The sequence below is a fragment of the Mastacembelus armatus genome, chromosome 10, assembly GCF_900324485.2.
Source record: "Mastacembelus armatus chromosome 10, fMasArm1.2, whole genome shotgun sequence".
Taxonomy (NCBI): Eukaryota; Metazoa; Chordata; class Actinopteri; order Synbranchiformes; family Mastacembelidae; genus Mastacembelus; species Mastacembelus armatus.
Window position 1 is genome coordinate 10997553 of NC_046642.1, and position 22823 is coordinate 11020375.

At 40.4% G+C, this 22823-nt stretch overlaps 1 protein-coding gene across 8 annotated transcripts in view; it reads right to left on the minus strand.

Moving 5' to 3' along the window:
* The window catches only part of mid2 (midline 2), a 126502-nt gene that overhangs the window by 56714 nt on the left and 46965 nt on the right, over nucleotides 1-22823 (minus strand). For 4 of the 8 annotated variants that reach the window (XM_026330368.1, XM_026330371.1, XM_026330367.2 and 1 more), the window contains one exon: nucleotides 7853-8712. In XM_026330368.1, the coding sequence (XP_026186153.1) occupies nucleotides 7853-8656 (804 nt within the window). In that variant the 5' untranslated portion in view covers nucleotides 8657-8712. Of the gene's footprint in view, nucleotides 1-7852; nucleotides 8713-10769; nucleotides 10823-19708; nucleotides 19731-22823 lie in introns of those variants that run through there. The other 4 variants (XM_026330369.1, XM_026330365.2, XM_026330366.2 and 1 more) reach the window with 2 other exon arrangements.

The following is a 22823-nucleotide window of genomic DNA, read 5'->3' on the forward strand; positions in this document are numbered from 1 at the left end:
CAACTCCTGCTCTTTTTTTCTCCTGAGTTTTCTGATTTTGAACCAAGACAGTTGATCCCTGACCAAGTGGCTTTTGCATATAAGTTATTTTTCTCTGAAAAGGGATTGCTTAAGCTGGTTGAAAAGAATAGCACTCTAGAAGTATGAAGAAAAAAAAAGATAATAGAGAGATAATGTTAAACGAAGAATGACTGTAAAGCAGATGAGATGAGTTTTCTCACTGACGAGTATTATGGACTACATCCAGTTTTGGTTTGCTGCTCTAAACACACTCTTCAGTTCTCTGCTGAAAGGGAAATTATGTGTTTTACATTTCGAGCAGTGGCAACAGTGGAGCTACTAAAAAGGAAACCAGCTGTCCCAGAGCCAACAGTGAAGTGAACAGAGCCAATGCCTTCCAAAAATAAAAAGTACTCCATAATGAAAGTGTATGATGAGAAGGGACTAAAGTAAAACGCCAAAGTCCCAAAATCAAGTCCAAAATCTTTCTGAGATCAGAGTGAAAGATGCAAATGAGACTTGTCAGTTGTCAGCCACAGTTCATGTAGCTGAGTCAGTACTATATCTATCTATTGATTTTTTTTTTTTTTTGTCCGACAACAGTTCCCTGCTATGGTCAAAAAACAATAACGAGTGAGAATGAACTAAAATAGTGCTCTAAGGGGTGAAAGAACTGCAGATTTGTGTGATCTTATGTACGGGTCTGCCATGTTGACTGACACATTGTCAATATACATAGTAATTTCTTGCACTGATAAAATAAAACTATTGGTAAGCTTCTTTAAAGGTGAGAGGTCGACCGATTAATGGGATTAATGATTAATTGCCATTTTAAAAATAATTCTCACAGGCCGATGTCTGTGCATATTAAGCTGATACACAGGCAGCTGCATACGCGATCAGCCCCCTGTTGTTGTGGAACATGTGTGATACTGCATCTTGTGTCAATCAACTTGCCTTTTTACAAGACCTCAGTTGAAATTCACTGTTGATCCTTCAGGTAATAAGAGATTAAAAACTAACTATAATTCTTGATCCCTGGCTGCAGCTCAGCAAACACTAACTAGAGGGACTGGGTTATTTTAAGTTTAGGGATGAATCAGAGGTCCTGGTTGTCCTCAGGCCACTGAAGACGTGCTGTTCATCTCACACTGGTGTCATTAGTCCAAACTAAGCATCTCAACAATGACGACACACTGTTCCTGCCTGGCAGCCTCACAGCACGACTCAGATTTCATCACGCATCACACAAAAAGGAAGTGTGTCCACAAGCAAACATACTACAAAGGTGAAAACAGACAGTCAGTGTGTCCACAGATATCTCATTGTATGTGTTAGTGTATGGGGTGGAGAAGTTCAGAAGTTAGATGCTGACTGACATTCCAGACTCATGACAATTTTCCTGTTATTTGTTGTCTTGTCCGATGTCCCTAAGCCCCAAGTCAAAATAGCATCTGGAAATTCTACGCACTTGTGAGTTTTCCTTCTGACTGACTGAATTTCATCAAGACTCCACTTCCATTTTACAAACCTCCCCCAAAGTCACTCAAATGCAATTTCTCAACCCTCACAGTAACGTTCACAGGTCGCATGTGTCATCAGTTACCACAAACAGAGGCCCTCCCTGTTGCAGATTAATACCAGGAAGTGCTTCTTCATCAGGTATTGCTTGAAAATAATGTGCCAGTATCTGAAAGGTTACAATCATAATATTTTGAAGTCATTTGAGAATAACAGCTATAAAAAAAAAAAAAGCATCCTGCTGACTAACATGTAAATCCTCTTCCTGCCAGCCATCTGACTGCAACACATAAACAGTAATGAGTTTATGCATTATGACATAACATTTTTCTGACATGCATAGATGCACTGTAAGTTTACTGTACAAACATTACTTGTAATGTATAGCCTTGTACTGTAGTCTCCACAGATTGTGTTTATCAGCCACTTAGTTAAAATGATGAGTGTCAAAAGTTGGGAGATGCTCAGCATAACTTTGTGATGTTGTCAGCTTTTTACAGCTTTTATGCTAAAACACACACAAGCCTTGACGTGACCTCTAAAAAGACAACAATGATATGGAGTAAAGACAAGCAGGGTTTAACTAGTGCTGCTTTAGAAGGGAGATAGTGGGATATAGGCAAGGTTGTTTTGTGCTGATATTTGGTGGTTCTGATGTTGAAGTTCAGGAAGAATTTATTCAACAATTTTATCCTTGGGAGTGTGAAACTACAGTTTAATAGTAGATTTTACAGACCATTTTAATGTACTGTAATGAATCACTGATTTCCAACAGATCACTTGGACATCCAAGTGAATGCAAAAACGATTTGAAAATTTATTTCACATAGTTCTTAAACACACATAAACCTCAGAGATGAATTAACCCCAACATCCCTCTGCAATGCAACGAATCGCTGATTCCAAAGCTTCTAAAAGCTTTTTCACTCTTTCTTTGTACGTTGTGCATATGTATGATGCATTAGCCAGAAGTCATTTGATAAAGTTTTTTTTTCATGACCCACTAAGCTTTATGATAGGCTGGCATGACATGCATCATGCATTGAAAGGGCATGGTTGTGTGCATAGTGAAGTATAGGCTCCACTGCATGCACAAACACACGCATCCATGTGCACTTCCTGATAGGCACGTTAGAGCATGTAGGCAGAGAAGTGGCACACACAGACACTAAAAGCTTTCTACTTCATCATCGGCAGTTCCGTCAGCATGACTAACTGTGCTCCATCTCACACTGTTCTCCAGATAGAGCCATGGTTTCTCCTGGCATCACACACTCCCCCTCCGGATCACTCCACACATGTCAGAACTAATAGCATCTGCTTCGGCACACATGCGCACGCACACACACACACACACACGCACCCCCCCCCGCGCGCGCGGGCGCACACACGCACACAGACACGCACGCACCCGCGCGCACATGCACGCACGCGCGCACACACACACACACACACACACGCACGCACGCACGCGCTCGAAGGCACACACACCTGCATATACTGCACACAGGCACACATATTTCAAGGCAATCATATACCCTCCTACACACAAATACACTGGAGGGTTGTGAGTCTTCAGCAATATGCTACTTTACTGTATGTGGGTTTGTGGGTGACTGAGGGCGGAGAGGAGTGGTGTTACCTAAAACAAGACAGAGACTGGCCATGGACCAAATGAGGGAGAGGGAAAAGAGAGAGAGAGAAACAGAGTGACAGGAAGCAGGTGGGAAGGATGATGGTTGTGTGCCTGCATGCAAAACAGTGAAAGTGAGAAAAATATTTTAACAGTTTGAGAGGACAACGATAGGGAGAGGAGCAGTTTGTGGACGAGGAAAAAAGAATAAGAAATTTGTGAGTGTATGTAAATGAAAGTGCTGTGGGCATTAAGATTGTAGACTTTTAATATCCTTTTAACATTATTACTGTTGTGTGTCTGTTGTGTACAATAAGATTTGGTGGGTTGAACGTGAATTGGCTGGTATCTGTTTGCATACAAAAAGTGTTAGAAAATATAAAAGAGTCTGTGAGTGTGCGTGTGATTAAAATGCACATGAGTTTGTGTTGCATGTGTGCACAAGCAAATGTGCACAAGCTTGCCTCTGGATTTAACAAAGCGAAATGGGTGTAAATACAGCAGAAGTGGAGTCAGCAGCAGGAGCAGACGTGATGCACACATTGCAAAGAAAAAGAAGAGTTAGACAGTGCCTTAAGGAGCTTAGATGGAGGAAAAGTGTAAGATACAAGGGGTGAGGGTGAAGAAAGAAAATGATGGGGATGAAGGAAAAGAAGCAGGGCTGGAGGGACTGAAGAGAATGCAGAGACATGAGAGTTAGAGAGCAGTGGAGAGTGGAGGGGAGGGGGCTGGTGTCAGTGTGCTATGACTTGCGCCTTTAAAAACAGGAATTAATCCAATAATCGCTTGGAAATGTTTTGCATATTTCTTCATTCTTGTCATCTACATAACAGTCTATCATGTGGAACAAGTATGCATGAGACCTGTCAAGACCCTGGAGATGCACACGTAAGCAAGGACAAATCCCACTGCTCAAGAGTTGGGTGCACATACGACGCCACCGAGTTGGAAATCCAGAGTCTTTAAGTTTATCTGCCGCTTATGTTGAGCGTCATGAATGTCAGCAGCTCTGCTGTAGGCTTTGCTGCCATGTCAGCTCATCAGCACTTGATGCTAAAACACACACGCTTCAAAAATTCAAGAAGCAAGAGTCAGTGAAAAACCAGAGTCAGTAATACAAAAGAGAAGAGACTTATTCTTGTGATATGACTCAACAGCAAGCCTCTTTACCCCCAATTTCTCCACATCACTTTGATTTTGGCTTCTTTGTTTTTCATTTGTTCCTTGCACACGAGTTAAACACAGACACACACACATTGGCACATCAACACGTGGACACAAGTGCCGCAAGGTGACTATACAATGTCTCATGATAGTCACTAAAAGGCTGATATACTTTACCTTCAGTGAGCGGAACAAAATAATGAATCACTGAACAAGTTATAAAATGAAGGTTAATCCAGCAGCCAGTTAGCACTGAAAAAAGACTGGAAACGGGAAGGAACAGCTAAAAACTACCAAGACCCACCAGCACCTCTAAAGCTCACAAAATGGCAAGCCCATTCAATTCACCTCTTAAAAAAACCCCCTCATCTCTCAGCATCTTTGAATTTTGGTTCAAGTTACCCTGAAGTAAACACAATGTTAAGTTATGACCAGTCATGAACTATGTGGTAGACATTTCACCCACTGTGTTAAAATTTCACCTTTGCTGTTCCGCTTTTTCACCTTCCAGGGTCAGGACAGCACTGAGAGCACATGACATGTAGTTCAGCTTTTCATTTTGTCTGCCGAGCCTCTGAAGGAGGATGTTAGGCAGCCACAAAATGTACCTAAATTACTCTCTAATGAGTCGGCAGCAGACACTTCCAAAGCAGCAGGTGATGAGATATTCACTGCTGCAGCAGAATGTATCTTAGCTGGAAGTACTTTCATTGAATCTGATTGTGTGAAAACTAACAAAAATCTGAAGCGCAGTACCTTTAAGCTGCAGTCTTTTAAGCAGATCAAAGTGAAACACTATTACCAAGGTCTGCCAATTATAAAACACAAATGTCTGCTTCAGTGCAAAGAGCTCTGCTTAACAGATGCCTGGGGAATTAAGTCACTTTACTGCAGTTTCAGCTGTGCCACATTCTGTCAGGTGCAGTGCTGGCACTTGTTGGCACTTTCTCTCCTAAAATATCCATCCTTCTTGCCTAAGGGCAGCTTACCGTACCTTTCTCTTAAAGTGTGAGAAATCATTTAGTGACAGTGTAGCTCCCAGCAGAAATAATGTGAAGGGTAATCCAGAGGTCACACATTAAATGGAGTGAAACATGGGTCACATTTAAGAACTCAGTACATATAATTAGTGGAATTGACTAGTAGCAGCCAATAAGAAGAGCTGATTGGGTCAATGCAGATGATCAGGCAGTAACAACATTAGTTACATATGACTGAAAATGAAATCCTAAATGTTTCACAAAAAAAAAAAAAAAAGAGGAAAATGAGACAAAATCCTGTTTGACGCACATTTCACATGATTAGCTATAGTATGCACAAACAGGACTTCCTCTTCTCTGCCTTGCCATGGATGAGAAGAAGATTATAAGTTACTGGCACTGAGCTGTTGCATGGACTGGGGCTGGTCTCCTCCCAGATTTGGGGTAGATTGGGGATTTCAAAGTCAATAAAGTTCAAAGCCTTGGCTGGGGAATGCTCAAAAGAACCGCAGCCAGTCATGAAGTGAAAAGAAGTAGAAGGGGAGCCAGCTACTCACAGTAAAGTCTCACACAGTCTGCAGAGAGCGAGGTGGCAGAAACTCCATGCTTGTGAGGGTTACGTTGATAAGATGTGCTGAGCAGGTGGAATTTTGCTGACATGCTGGCAGAGAACTGAAAGCGAGCTCCAAAGTTTTGGTAGCGAAAATCATCAATAATACAGATGGTGGGATTACATTTTCACTGAAATAAAACTGATGCTCTATGCTGCCAAGCACATCACTGCTGCTGTTGTAGTCACCTTGGAGACCCAATGAGATGGATTTTTGTTGCACATGCTATGTTAACAAAGTCTCCTGAAACAGTGCTAACATATTCTTACACACACTTTTGTACTCGGGAGTGACACAAATGCATCCTTCTTTTTCTTTGTACGATACATCAACCTACAAAACAAGACAAACACTACACCTCTCCACAGACAAGGTCCTAAAACTGGCTATGTAGTGCTTTCGCAGGTGTCCATTTCACGCTGTGTGCTGCACAATGGCAATTATTTCACACAATCAAACCATGGCAACACCCTCGCACCCTGGGGACACAAGAAATCAAAGGCATTTCCTTAATCTAGGTGACGTCAGAGATTTACAGTATGAATACAAAGGATTATGTCTCCAAGTAGGAGATTAAGTATTTAAAAAGTATTTAGTCTGCATGTAATACAATATATCAAGTAGCCTATGTAGTTATTCTTTTACACAATGCAGAATAAGGAAAAAAACACAGACCGTCTGTACATTTCAAAGACGTAACAGTCAGGTCATTTGACTGCAGAGAAAATACCAAAGCCTAGATGTGCATGTCTAACACATATCTAAGGACTATGTGAATTTCAGGACCTGCATTAACATGGGCAGAGTAATGGTAATAGATTTTATACTTCTGCTTTTGCCATCTGTGCAGGCACATTTTTGCATAGCGCCATATATACTCATTCTCCTGCAGCTTTGTGTCAGTGGAACAACCACCTCTGCTACACTGAATTATTCTGTTAATTGGTTTATTTTAGCAATAAGGATGCTCATTTGCATGGTATCAAGGGTGCATGAAAACAAGTGAACCATAATAAGGCCAGTAATAACGGTTCTTCTATGCTAGTAAAAAACAAACCTAATTTATGACGCTGTTAGAGATGTCTACTACTCACCAAAATGCTCCAAATAATTCATTTAATAATTTTTTTTTTTTTTATAATTCAAGGAATACATAATAAACATATATTAATGTACTTTGGTGATGTTTCATTTTTAAGTTTTCCTTTTTTAAATACAAGATATATAAATACTACATAACAGACATGTTTTATATGTACATACATTCAACATAAAAGCCAAATTTCAGGCCAGCTGATGCGGATGGCGGCTTTAGGTCTTTAGTGGGGGAATTAGCTCCAACTAGTTCCTCTCTCTGTTGTTTTTCACCCTGATTCAGCAGTCCTGGTCTTTATGCAGAGCCTCTGAAAGCTCAGTGGCCACAGGGAATGCCAGCTCATCGACTATCATAATGACGGCCTCCCTATTGCTCTCCATCTCTCACTGCCTTTCTCACCAGCACACCCTCCCAATTCTCTCTCTCTCTCTCTTTTTTGTTTGTGATCTGTCTTTCTGTCCTTCTTGCTGAACAAAGGCTGCTGTGAGTGTGTATGATGCAATTGTGGTGGTGCTGAAAGTTCATAGTCAACAGAAATGCACAGAATGAACATCCCCAAGGTAGAAATGGATGGATTAAAGATTCTGCTGTTGGGCAAACTGCAAACAAAGATACAGTATCATAATGTTGCTCGCTATGAAAACCTCTTTTGTTAGGAAGGGAATAGCTTCAACTCTCAGCAGTAAATCATTGTTCTTTTTCAATCAAACCCTGTTGCAGGCTGCAACTTACCTTTCTTCATTAGCATGGAAGTCAAAGAAATAAAAAAAATAGGGGCAGTACACAGAAATTGTTGATAAAACCTTACTCCTTGCTTAGTAAACCAGAAAGAACATGAAGCACTAACCTTGAGCTTGTCAAAGCGTTCAGTGAGGGAGGACACCTGGTGCTCTCGGTGGCGGCCCACCAGCTTGCAGAGAGCACAGATGAGCTGGTCGTCCACCAAGCAGTACATGTTGACCTTCTCATTCTCGTGCTCCAGGCATGTGAGGCCACGGATGTGAGTGTCTGGCACCGGCTCCACTAGGCGGTGGCTGGTAAATGGCTTCTTGTTAGGGTGTGTTGCACGCAGGCAGCGGTCACAATATGATACCTCACATGTGACACACGTCTTGACAGCCTCGCGCGGTGGGTCCTGCTCACAGAACTGGCAGCTGATGCGTGGATCCATTTTTGCAACAACAGCTGGGCTGTGGTTAGCGTTGGTGTGGTTGGCGTGCGGGTGGGAGTGGCTGGAAGTGGCCGGGCTGCTGCGGGCACTACTTCCACTTGTGCCACCGCCGCCGCCAATTGTTCCAGCTATTGTACCGCTAATGGTGGCGGTATAGGGCCGCTGTGGCGGCAGGCGCCGACTCTCAGTGGGTGAGTTGGGGCCACTAAGTGAGGCCTTTTGAAAGCGGTCAATGATGTTCTGCAATGTCACATTGCGCTTAAGGCCCTCCAGACCGCGGTGATTCAGCGTGATGACGTAACGACAGGTTGGGCACTGAAAGGCTGAAATGGACTCAAGGGGCTTGCTGGTGGAGCAGTGAGACACGAGGATGCGATGGGCACAGTTAAAGCACAAGCTGTGAGCACAGGGTAAGAGCAGGGGGTCTTCAAACAACTCCAGGCAGATCGGGCAGGTCAACTCAGACTCCAGTGTTTCCATCTTCAGTTGAACCAATCTAAAGGTGACATCAAATCCCACGAAAGCTGGCCAATTACCTGCATGAAAGTGAAAAAGATATATTTACTGTTGCAGTTATAGATTAATTATGCGTATAACTGGGAAGGTCAGATTTCTGATAATTTTGTTCTTGTGATACTTGTTATACAGTGTTCAGTGTTCACAACTGATCAATCTGACCCTTCACCCCATTTCTGATTTAAGAGAATCAGTGGTGATGTACTGGCTTCAAGACAGTCGTGCCTTTGCAAATTCAGCTAAAACAAAATCACTAGAAGCCACAGCTATTCAGCTTGTACAACTCTAGACTGTGGCCCCTTATGAGAAGAAGAGAAACGAGTTAATGAACAGGGAGGAAGAAGACAGGGGTTGGTTGAATTATAGGGAAAAAGTAAAAACGAATGGATGAAGAAAATAGGAGAAGAAATATTCACAGCAACACAGCTGTAACTTTGTCTAACTTCGTCTATTTTTATGGCTTCTTTGGTAAGATCAACTTAGGTCATCCAGGACTTAACACTAAACACACTGTCCCATGAACAATTTCAAGCTGAACAGTGGACACCTAAACAGGAGAATTGATTTCAGATCCTCCTACTCTTTATCCAAGCTCTCCAAATCTCAGCATCTGGCAGCCTGAATATCAATCGGTCTCCCCTGGGTGGCCCTAAAACCACTGACATGAGAAATCACCAATAACCCTCCATCTGCCCTGATTCACAAGCATAGAAGCATAGCTCACTGTGACTCGCTATCCTTTTAAAGAAACAAAGCAGGCACCGTGAAACTACAGTATTAAACCAGACGACCCCTGATAGCTGAGAGAGACAATTTCACCAGGTGAGGTCGTTCTTGAAAGACTGCCCTCGTCTCCCTCAGTGCCAGTCACTGAGAATTTACTGATGACTGAGTTTTAGTGGTTATGACTAATCAAAAAGTTCTTTTCACCTTTGGGACGGGGTTTAAACTCATTTGACTGACTTCTCTGAAGCGTTAGTTGATGACTAAGTTCAAGACAGAGATTAATAAAACATTTTACGCCAAAGGAATATGATCTAAGTAAAAGTCAGATTTTAACGGGACACAGTGGTGAGCATGAAATGAGAGAGTGAGTGTGCACACGAGGTTCTAATATTAAGTTTACATAGTTACAGACCATTTACCCTCATGTTTTTCCATTTGAACATCAGGCTTAACACCTTCTACCTGCTTTAAGCAACTTCAAACACAGCCCTCTCACATATTATTGTGGGCAGTACAGAGAATATTGTGTCCAAAGTAAGAAAAGATTTTTGAAGGGCCATGCAATTGTGTATCATATATTTTCCTTTCAAAAGCTGGAAAGAAAAATAAAAGCAACGATTTGAAACCAACAAAATGCATTGTGTGTTGTGGTCCTAAATTCAGCTGGAGCAATGGCCTTAATCAGTGAAGCCTGACACCAGACAAATAACACAAGTCACAACTTGTTGTTCATAACTTGTCAAAATATCACACTGAAGTGATGCCTCATCTATTTAATTACTCATATTTGGGAATATTGAGTTAGAGGTGCCATCCACAGACCATTTGAATAACTGTCTATTTTGACACCATCTTAATAGTGTGCATTCAGCTGCGTTGAGAACTAGGCATTACACAACCGTTCATCATGTCTGGAACCGGCAAAGGACCAGGTCACGACAGGACTATGAAAAGACAGAAACAGAACTAAAAGGTTCAAACTCATTTGCACTAACAAGTAAGTCCCCTCCCTTTTGCGGCAACAAAAATCATGCCTCAACACTGAGCTGTGTTCAAAGCAAACATGATTTAAGCAGTAGCTAAGTGCTTGGGAAAGGCACTCAACTGAAGAAAGTAGTTATATGCATGCTGTGGCTTTGTTACAAAATTTATTATCTGGAAAAGAAATAAATAACTGCTCACAGCCATTCATGCAGATATTACACTGATAAAAGGCGATAGGTTTTGTGCTAGTGTGCAAATAAATATCTAAGTGTGAGGCTGTATTTGAGTATACATTTGGTTATTTGTCTGTGAGAAAGCTGTGTGTGTACGTGTGCACATGCACATAATGTCCTCCTCCAATATTCACCTTGGCTGCTATTTATCAGATGCTTTATATGGTTGTTATCACACAGCCTGGCTCTGTTAGGGATAAAGAGAGCGAGAGTTCAGTAGCAAGCCACCATGGGTTCTGCTTCATCACACCAACAATAGGCCTAATTTATCTCTGCTGTATCAGAGACTTGATAACTAGGGGCTGACATATGGAAATAACCAGAGAAACAGGACGTGGGGGGAGGTGAGGACACTCTTCAAGACCTTTTAAATGACCAGCAAGGTTGCTGGCCCTACAGCATGAAGACACACACACACACAAAAAAAAAAAAAACATTCTTTACATCACAGCATCATAATTCACCAAAACGGGAAATTCAAGTCAATCAACACTTTATTGTATTTCACAAAATGATTTTCTAAGCAATTCCCACTCTGTGCTCATCAGCATTTGACAAATAAAATAAGAAAAGTCACATAAGTCTGTGAAGATTCTCATGCAAAAGTCACATAAATCCTATAGTTTCCTTCTTACTCACTAAAATATGTCAACATAATGGGATTACACATCTGTCAAGAAAACTGTATCATGAAGGGACAAGTCTGAATCCTCAATTATTAAGCCCATCAAATCAGATAGCACATGACTGTTATGCAGGATTTTTACAATTGCCCAGTTCATATGCTGACTGATTCAGCAGACTCACTTTATTCTGTAGGACAGAGCTCTACAGTGCTGCTTATGCTGATATGAATGTGACTATGTTTAACAGAGCATGGTGTTATAATTAACACCAAGCTATAACACACCATCAACAGGCCCATTAAGCTTTAGCTGTGTCACACTGGGGAGACAGTGTCAGCTATGATGGGAGCCACTTAGGGACTGAACCGCTAACTTCATGGTTAAGGCATTTGTTCTGAAGACAGGCGGGTACATGCAGATGTGCACAAAAAATACACACAAACAGGCAGAGCTGCACATCTGCAACCACAAACTCTAGTCTTGTTGTCTCTCTTCATCTGCCATTCTTGCTAAGGTGAAGTGTCCCATCTGGAGGGAGAACAGCTTGAGCTGGTGCTTGAGGAAAACACACACACACACAAAGCGAAGCAGACACACACACATGCACACAGATGAAAAGCTATAAGCCACTTACTTTACTCTATTGTTGTTCAGATTACTGTAGCAAGATTCTTTTGCTCTCACAGAAAAAAAAAAACAAAGACATCAGTGATGATTCATTAGTCTGTATGGCTTGATAGATAATAGATCATTTCTTTTGTACGCGCACACACACACACATTTGGACTGTGAGTTTGTGTGTGTCTGGAAGCTGCTTATGCTTTATACTTTTGCTTTGACATCCTGATAAACAAGGTCACATCCATAGAGATAAAGCTATTTCTGCCCTGTTGCTCTCCTCAGACTGTAGTGGGGATGTGGTCTAGCAACTATAGCAAAACTCAGACACCTGTCAGGTACAGTACATGACAGTAATACATTCCACTCCAAGCATGTAAAACACGGGCTACTCCTTAAAGGAGGGAGTACTCTTACTTGTGTGACTGCTTTTTGTAATTAGTGCATATGCATACTGAGACATTTTTATACTGCAGTTAGATCCAATAAATGAGACTGCAATAATAAATTGCACTACCAGTGTGAGAAATACAAGCATGGGGAATGCCCCAAAATAAAAAAAAAAAAATAAAAAAAAACACTGATGTCAGGGTTTCTGTCATTTCAAAATTTCAAAAACACAGAAACAATAAAGAGTCTGTTCAAAAGCCCAGTCACAGTCTCCTGGGAGTACGGATAAATGTGTATAAATTCACATTGTTGACGCATGCATCAGTCTACAGAAAATGCATTTGTGGAACAAAGATGATCATTGTATAAGCAATCCACTCGTAAAAAACAAATTGCTCCCCCCTGAATTGGAGTCGCACAGCTGCATAGAGAAAACGGGAACTTTTTTGTATTTCTGGTAGTAATGTTCATCCTAGATACTTTTTAAACAGTTTCAGTGGAACACTGTTCTTTTATTTTACTGGGACATTTTCCAAATATCAGTGTTTAAATTCTTTGATTATATTTATCAAATATCTAATTTTATATGCATTTAACATAATTTTGTAATTATTAAGGAAAAGCTCATTTTCCCCACTGAAATAATTGAAATCAAATCTAATCTAAACAAAGAAAAACCCCAGGAAGTTGAAAACACAGCACGTAAAATGTGCTAATACTGCTGAACACAAGCGGAAAAAACAAAAACAAATCACCTTTTCCCTCCACAAATGCTTTTCACTGCAAATATACCATGGGTATGTGCAACCAGATGTTGGATATATATCAAAAAAAAGACTTGTTCTCCGAGAGGAGAGCAGAGTAAAAGGTTACTTCCTGAAACAGCTACACTCATGGTAAAGGCAGATTATACACGTAACAGCTAACAAGGAACTTGTCTGTATCCACAGCCGTATGTGGATTCCTAACCTGAAATAGCACATTGACACAGAGCCAGCAAACGACAGGTGAACCTAAACACACACAGCCACACTAAGTGGTGCCTTGAAGTCTTGGTCCACGCTCCGGTACCAGAAGCCTTCAGCAGTAGCAATGGACTCAATCTCAACATTGTGATAATCTATAGTAAATCACCATTTTCTTCTTGTCAGATGGACAATCTATCTGCCAACTCTCATCCCCCAGAACTCCATCTAATCCCTTCACCTTCCACTACTCTCTCTACCCTAAGTGTACCTGGAATCTATCCATCTCAATGGAGGCTGTCAATCACAGGCTTATCACAGTAAAGGAAGAGGAGCAGAAAATCACATAGTTGAGATTTAAAGGCTCCTGAGAGCAATACAACAGTAAACAGCAGCAGCAGGGGGGCTGAAGTTTTGTTTTTCTCTTTATTTTTATTTTGCAGGGGTATTGGAAAACACACCCTGGGACAACCACATATGTAGTGTCATTGTGGAAAAGTGTTATAAGTTCTTATGACTGAAATGTGTTTTATACTGCAAAGTGTTTTTTGTAGTACACTTAAAAAAAAAAAGACTGAAAAAATATTTACTACAAAAGTTTAAAGAACTTTAAATTAAAGGTCCAGCCAGTGGGGTAATTTACAGATCTCGTGGTCTTTTAAAATAAATCTACTTCAGGCAGACTGAATGAAAAGCTATAACTCTAATAACCTGATTGCCAGCCACTTCTGAAGAGTCTGAAGGAAGTTAAAATAAAGCATGTAGTGGTGCACAATCTAGGCTAGTGATGTTTTTAGCCCAACACATGTATTTTAGATTGGTTCCTTAATTAAAAGAATGGTTTTAGGGAAGGTGTTTATTTCTGTTCCATTCTGAGAGTTTGATTAGGAGACTGAGATCCATACAAAGCTTAAAGTTATAAAAAACCTGCTGAGCAGATCTTAGTAATTAATCAGTGATATCTCATTTGTTTAATCCTGGTAACCTCAAGGTGCCAAGAAGACTTCAAAATGAATCATTTTTTAATTTTTTTGTATTTTGTGTGGAATGAAAAAAAAAATCACATGGTTGCTTCTCAACAAGAGGGCAAATAAGTGTTTTTTTGTTTTCAAATATCACACTATTCTTTTAAACTAATACAAAACCAACAAGCTACTTACCATCTACTTATGCTGCTGTGGAGAATGCCAAAAAACATGAGTGCTCACTAGGCTTCACCAGCACTTCCATCAATATAAGGAACATAATACAAAATGTTTGTGTTAAACAGCTGCTTTATTGTTTTAAACCCTGTGTGCTCAAGGAAAATAGTTGTTTTCCAGAGGTCTGTTAAAGGCCAGCTACATTCATTGTTGCCATTGTGTCGATTCTCCACAGAGGTGTGGGGCTAAACACAGACAGATGCTATGCAACTGACAAGCCTGTAGTCTGTGACCTCAATCTGCTGCAGCCGTATTGTTATGCAGTGAGCATTTCACAAACATCTTCAAACAGATAAGAGGTTAATCATACTAATACCAAATTGAAAGCGTCCCAATAGCTTGTTCATGTGCAGTAGTAACCCATTATTAATTAAAAACGTCCCTTGTAGAAAACATGCAAAAATAAAAAATAAAAATAGAACAGCAAAAATGTAAAAATATGAAACAAGATGGTGGTTTGATTTCCCTCTCCCACTCACTAAAACAAGCAGCTTTCATTCATTGCTGAATGCGGTAAGCAAATACCTCACCTGGAACCAACGTGCCTTTCAATAAGAGATGACTGGCCTGTTTGTGAGCGGTTGAAATAAGTCACAGACCTTCACACATCTTGGGGTGGAACAGGTAACAAAACAAATAAAACAAACTAAGAAAAAAAAAAAAAACATCTCAATGGAGCACTGCTCTATGAATACTTTCATTAGTGACTCTCAAGCTCCATCCCTGAATGTAGCATTTACCCTAATCACCTCAGTTAAGCATTTAAACCAAAAAGAAATGGGACATTGTTTCAGGGGATCTTGTGGAATTCAGCTGCATTAGTGGATTGCAATGCTGACATTTTTTGAAGGGCAATACATTTTTAGATAAAACCCTAAAAACTAGTGCCCTGTAGTTGACACTCTAAACTATCAAAATTATTATATAAATGGGATCAAGCAGCATATTAAACTAGTACAACATTTCTGTGCAGTTTTTGACACAAGCTAATTCAGGGGCTTCATGGGATAGTAAGTAATGTTTTAGCACTGGCCAATCTTGCTCACCTTTTCCTTCACCCTTTTCCTCTATTTTCATTCTTCTTCCGGTCTCTGCTGCCCAGTCTTTCCTTTCTCCCTCACTCTCTTTTCCTGCCGTTCTCTCTGTCTCTGCAGCAGACCTCAGAGTGGGCTGGTTTCATCAAACATGTGATTCCTATTCATAGAATGTAAACAGTAATAGAGCCAAGCTGGTGTTTCCATTTCACATTCAGTGCAGCTGAGCAGGCTGGTTTAAGCTTAACCCTCTTACTGCTACACAGGCAGCAGTTTCTATTACAAAACCAATTTTAAATAAATGTAGAATGATATGTTGTCTTTTGACACTTTAACATCCTATCATGTTTGTCTTATAAATTTAGGATTGGTGTTTTTAAGAAAAGTGCGGTATATATCCACAGCACAAATATAGCATTGTTTATTGGTTCCAAAATTCAAGAGCCGTTTATAGAAAAACATTTTATATTTTCAAAAAATACAAAATACACACTGGCCAAAATACGCGCTGGACTAGCAAACACCTCACAGGCTTCAAGGTCAGCCTGGTCTTTTTTACTACATCAGTGTTGCATGAAAGCAGCAGGCAGAATTGTGACTCATTGTAGGAGTTAGATTTCCCATTCACTGGTTACCAACATTAGCTCTTGATGGGAAAAACATGGGTCGGAACTCCAGGGACAAATTATAACTTTTCTATGCTTCAGCTGATGTCACGGAAACTCCCATTTTTATATAACACATACAGTACAGCACAGGATAATTTCACATAAATGACATTTGCAAAGTAGGAAACTGATGAGTTGGTCTAGCCATTGAAATACTGGATATTGTCCAAGCCAAGGCTTGGCAGCAATTGTTAGTAGATATATTATAAAATGATGACATTTATATTTTGTAGTTCACAATGTTATGAACTACAAAATGCTCTAATGAAAATGAATAAATGTTTACCATGTACAAAAACAAAGTACTGAGCTTCACACCATTTATCTATCATTTTACAATACTGTCTTACACTTTATGCATAAATTACAAATGATTTCTTGAATTTCATCATGATATTACTCATATGACCCAAGTCTGAGATGGAGGGGGTGGATGTATGCACACTGCTACAGTCTTGTCTGTATGCAGAGTAGCATATTCTTCTTAAATGTTTTTGAATGGGGCTTTGAGTGCTGTCGCCATGCCCCAATTCTATATGAAATTACATATGCAGGAGCATTTGGGATATGTTTGCTTGGCTTATATCTTGTTGTCACTTATATTTAGACATCTAGTGCATACAACAAAAATACTGGTATGTGCAGTGCTATGTGCTTCTTGGCTTGTGCTTTTTGTTTGCTTTGTTTGCACATAGCCAGCCTTTGTTTTGTCTACATGCTCACATGCAGGTGTGTCTCACAGTCTTACAGGAAATGACTCCCCTGACTGGCCACTGTGAGTGCAGATGAGTGCGCAGTTGCTTACACCTACACTGATTTGCACAGCTTTATTTGTTTCCTATATTCTTTTCACTGCCTGTCAGCTATGCTGCTGAGGACTGTATTGTGTGAAGGACATTGGCTGACGCAAGACAATGAAAATAAAAGAAACAATCAATGCTTGTCAAGCACAAGGCCAAGTCAGACGTGCTAATTGGTTTAATACATTTATACATGAAAGCAAAATGAAATTAGATTTTCACAGGGTTGTGACAGTGAGAATACATATCCTCTCCTTTACCCTCCACTTAATACTTCTGTTTGTACTTGTTACAGCTTGGCAGCCTGTGGGTAATAAAGTTAATACTGTCAGACGTCATCTCATCAGCTCTCTGAGGCTCTTTTGCTGTGGTGGAGAGCCTTATCAGGCCTCAACACAACACTGTGTAGCATCCATGCCTCTACTTCACTTCATGCCGCTTCCATTATTGAAGTGCATTTGCCCAGGTGAGAACAAACCCAGGATCAAAAGTTGGCAGAACAGCTTAATAAATATTCAGACATGGCTAAGCATGCTGGAAGGAAGAAAGGATGACAAGAGCAGGAGAACAGAGCTACCAATGTCAACAAAGGCAAGAATATCAATCAGTCAACAGGCTTCAAGCCCAGTGGCTAGTGTGCAGGTTGTAATCTGCTAACCCTGGCAGTCAGGCTCATCAGACTGTGTTCAAAGGGACAGTACCATGATTTTTTTCTCTTCAGATATTTTCTCTTTTATTGAATGCTTAGAGGATACATGCTAGTTCAAAACTGACCAGGGCAAAAGAGATGGATCAACCGGAAATATGTTTAAATATACAGCAAAGACTTCAGGTAATTCAGTATCTCACTAACTTCCTCCATATTCTTCTGCCAGCAGTTAAAATGTGTGAGAAACACTTTCTTCTTATACCTCAGTTTGGATGATCAATTGTATTAATGGTTCAGTTTGCTGTCACACTCTAGGCTACACAAATAATATTGACATTTTCAAAGCCAGCTCACCTTGAACATCATCCAAGAACTACAACACATTGACTGCTTTGTTTTCTATGACCAAGCTCCACAGAACTCCACAAGTGTTATTTTAGAGCTAAATGATTCCCCTACATGCACTGATAAAACTAAAATGACAAATCCTGCAGAACCCAACAGTATCTATTATATTGCCCTGCAGAAAACAAACTTACTTGCGTTGACAACTGACACCAATTCAGCTTCTGAATGTGTGTATGTATGCATATGTAAAGGAGCACTGCACCTAGTAAATAACTTACCTTTTGCTGGAGTTTTCTATAAATATGCTAATTTACTTCACATCATGTGAAAAAGCAATTTATGCAACACATAAACAGCACTTTCAGCTTCCGAAAAGAGGATCTTTTCAGCAAGAAATTGCATTCACGTCCCCTGCACACCCGTATTCCACTGTAAAGACTGTCAAGAAAACAATAGCGCTCTGAACGAAGATTGACGACATATTCCTGAAAAGTTTTCCCATGGCGAGAAACAGCTGACAACTTTAAATGTATTGTATTTTTGCTCTAAGTGAACAGGCTAACTGATCCATACGGTGCCAGCCTCTATCAATAGCCTGCCAAACAGCATTAGAAAAGGATGTTGTCCAAGCCGGTGTTATTGATTTAAGAAGAGACAGATACCCAGGATGATACTAAGGACAGCTGTCCTTACTAAGAAACATTTCTGAGAAAAATAGCCCATTTGCTACTGAATGATAATGGATTTCTCTGTTTGAAAATGACAGGGGTCTGGACATTTTTTCTCCGCACTGCAGTCATTTTGCAAGACAAAACCCAAAGTGTTTCAAATAGAGAAAACCCTTGCAGCTACATATTCTGGTAGTGGATGTGGTGATGAGCCTGAGATTAAGATAGAGTCAAAGACAAAGAGTCTGGGGGAGAATGTGTGTGTTCTAGTGTACTGGTGTGTGTGCTACCTCGTGTTCATGCTGTTTCCTAAATCTGCCTACATGGGCAGATGTGGTTAAATCTTCCAAACTGTCTAAGCAGCCCGCCAGCAAAGGAAAATACATTTATATGCCTGATACAAAAGATAGCACAGATGAAAGTGGAGTTGTCTCAGCTGAATCATCCGTAACCCCATTCCACGTAGCTGCAGCAACTAACCGCGTTTTGGGGGACGACAATGTCTCCCTCCTGCTCTTTCCCAGCAGAGGTGGGGAGAATAAAAATAACAGTGTGAAATTACAAAATGAAATAGATAATTTAATATTTTATAGCCAGATGGATTTTCCATTCCACCATTGGTGCTCTCAGTGCATACAGCCTTACTGCCATACCTTATACTGCACGTTGTAGAACCACGTGTGCCCAGAAATATCTGTGCATGGGCTACATTTATCCAGGTGCAAAGGGAAATTTCTCATAACTGTTAAATTAAACTGAACTGCACAGTGCTGTCAGTGCTGAGAACAGGCTGCCTGACCCCCCACCCCCCACCCCCAACATAATACATCCAGGAATACCATTTCAGCTATAGTGGGTGGTGCCATTAATAAAGCAGGAAGTGTTTGTGATGTGTTACTAGGCTGTTTTAGTTATTCATGATGACCAGGCGCCATAGAAAGAGAGAGATAAAAATATAAAAGTAAACCAAAGGGAAAAAAATAACAACACAGGGAGGTCAAGAGAAATCAGTTCAAATAGATCACACATACAGAAAAACAAAAAGAGCATTAAAGACAGAGTTTGAGAGAGTGAAGAGTAGAGAGAGGCAGGAGCGTTGCAAGACCTTGCCATTGGTGTGACCCTGGGGAGGGGGTTCCTGTCCTCTTTCTCGATCTCCTGCTCTACAAAGTCAGAGCCTTCTATTTATACAGCACTGTAATGTTTGGCATTTCCTTTGGGGTTGGGGGGGGGCAGGGAGTATGAACCATTGTTTTTCTTGGCTGCTGTTCGATTGGCTCAGTGTGCTCTATGCATCAAAATGTCAGCGGGTTGTTGCTTTATCTGTTCAATAAATTGTATTTATTACTTATAAATCATCTGTTTCTTGGGATGGGATATCATATTTTGGTCAATGTTGAAAAAAACAATGCATCATGACACATGGGACAAGCTCAAACAGATATTTGATGAATTGGGATTTTTTTTCTTTATCCTTCGTGAAATATTGATATGAGGTGGGTTGCCAGTGTGTACATCCTGCGATAGGCAGCAGCTTCATCGGACGACTGTCCAAAGGCAAATCTGAGCTTACTGACTGCAGCTGCAGCAACAGTGATGTCGCAATTATACGACACTCATGATCACTGCAAACACGGTCATTTGAAGTGCTGAGCAGTCACTCTAAATTAAAGAAGCGGAAAACTGCACATCACGGGTGATATAAAGTAATGATTGGATTCTTCTCTGAGACCCTGTGATCACTAATCTGAGGTAAGAACACACAGGATGTCAGCCAACTATCTGAGATGATGGCTTCAAATGCCAACACTTTTTTCACTTGTCGTTCCTACATAATAATGGTAATGCCACACACAGTGCCATACACATGAGACAACAAAAGCAACTGAAATTGTACTAACAACAAATAAAAACAGTAGACTATGTTACAAACCTACAAATATATTCAATTTGTGCACATTTCTAATGTCAAAGCCTGAAGGAAACACATCCGCATTTACCTACAGTAAATTACCTACTCTAAATAATGTGAATAATGTGTTTGTGAACTGAGAAACAAAAACACACTCCCCCCTCCCCGCTGCAGCCCTGAGACTGAAGCAGACACAAATCAATAGGTTGTTAGTAAAACAATAGCTGCCCAACATTTCCAGCATTTTAAAAATAGCCAGTCCCTAGAGCACTACAAAACTAAAGAGAATAATTGTTAAAGTTGACAATGCCTACTTCTGTATAAATATTGAGCTGAACCGATGGCCTGGAGACCAAAAAAAAAAAAAATAGATCAGCCCAAGACATTTTTGCTAGAGGCAGGTTCATAAGAACTACTCATATTAATGACAGGTCAGGATAAAGTGGTCATCTTAGCAGAGCATCTTTATATTTTAAGAATGAATACTGTTACAATATAACCTCTGGCAGGTAGCGACAGATGATCTATGATTTGGTAGAGGAGAATATTAGACATTTCCCAGTTTCAACCAGCAAGATAAGAATAGGTACATTTAGAGGGAAGGTGTTTCTTAAAAATGCCTGGTAAGTGGATGAGTGTTTATGATAAAAGCATGTGGGTTTCTGCGTGCGAGTGCATCAGACAGTGGAAGAATGAAGAATGTCTTTTGTCCTCCTCTAACCCTGTGACTTTTTGTCTTTGCTCCCTTCTCTGCGTAGCTGTTAACTTTCCTCTGCATCCTACAAACATCCGTGAAAATCTTTTTTCACACCTCCTCCTCTTTCCACCTACCCTCTTGATCTGTCTTTTTATAGTTATTTCTCTCCCTCTGCCTGTGTTTTCCATGCCTTATCCCTCTCTTTATATCACAACTGCATCCTGGCCTATGCTGGCATTAGTATGGAGAGTGAAGATGCTCATTACAACAAACTACATGCCTCCGGTAAATGAGCCTGAAATAGAGAGAGTAAATGTTAGTAACAAGTTCCTGGAATCATTAAACATATTTGTGAAAATAGTCTTCTACTACAGTGACGTGTAAAGCAAGACTGACACTTCATTCCCTCTAATTAATGTTTAAAATCAATAACCAGTACACACCTGAAAAGTCACTACACTAGTTGCACGTCACACAGTAGTCACACCAGTCACCATGATGTTTCATTAAACATGGACAACATTTATCCCAGGGAGACACCACTCCCACCACCAATCCCTGGGGAGAACACACCTCTAGAGCTCGGCTACCTCAGAGAGAGAAGGTGTGGTACACTGTGCCCACCATAGAGTCTTCGGGGGTGGGCAGCATGATATTGAGCCTGATCCCAAGCTCCTGGTGCCAGCAGGTGAGATCATGGGAAACACGTGCTCACTGTGGGAACATTATACACAGGCAGCTGGATGTTAACTAGCGTGGTGGGAGGCTGGCCTCCTCCACATCCCAGCTGCTGAGCATTGTTAGGCTGAGCATTCATAGGACTTAGACCCCAGTGTTCTGAGTTTTTGTTCAGAGCCACAAAACAAGCTAAGTCCATCATCGAGTTTTGCTCAGTCCAAACTATAACCCAAATAATTTGAATGCATTTTAAAAGGGTTTTTTTTAGGTTCAAACTGATCAAGTTGCTTATTATTAGACATAGTTATGCCAGGCTGGAATTTCTAAACACTTACTCCAACATGTATGCATGAATTAAAAGAAAATATTCTGCTGATAAATTTGGATTGTCTCTTTCCCCCTCCATCAATATCCATTCACAAATTTACACATTTCCCACAATCAGCATAGAACTTAAAAATATGTTATTCTCATTGGACTAATTCACTGAAAATATGAATTTTAATCTGAGCTACAAGCATCTGCACTACCTTCTAAACCCTTATTATATATACAAATAAATATGTTCACTTCGCAAAACAAACTGAACCAATGGAGAAAATGCCTCAGAACTTCATTCGAAATCTTACAATGTTTGCCATCATCATTAAAATAAAACATCATTCTTGTGGCCAGTTTACAGTGCACAGCTCCCTGGCTAATTAAGTTTGAAATATCACTACTCTCAAGACACCAGACTTGAGCAAGAGCAGAAGAAATGGCAGACTATTAAATTTTTGCCTAATTTAAGTGCAAACGGATGCTGTGTAATTTTTATCAAACATTCAGCATTTGGCTCAGGGGAACACAGCTAAAAAACCTTTAATAACATAAAAACGTGTAAACATTAATTCATGGTGACAGATCAATAACCTGCAACACTTGTGTTTATTA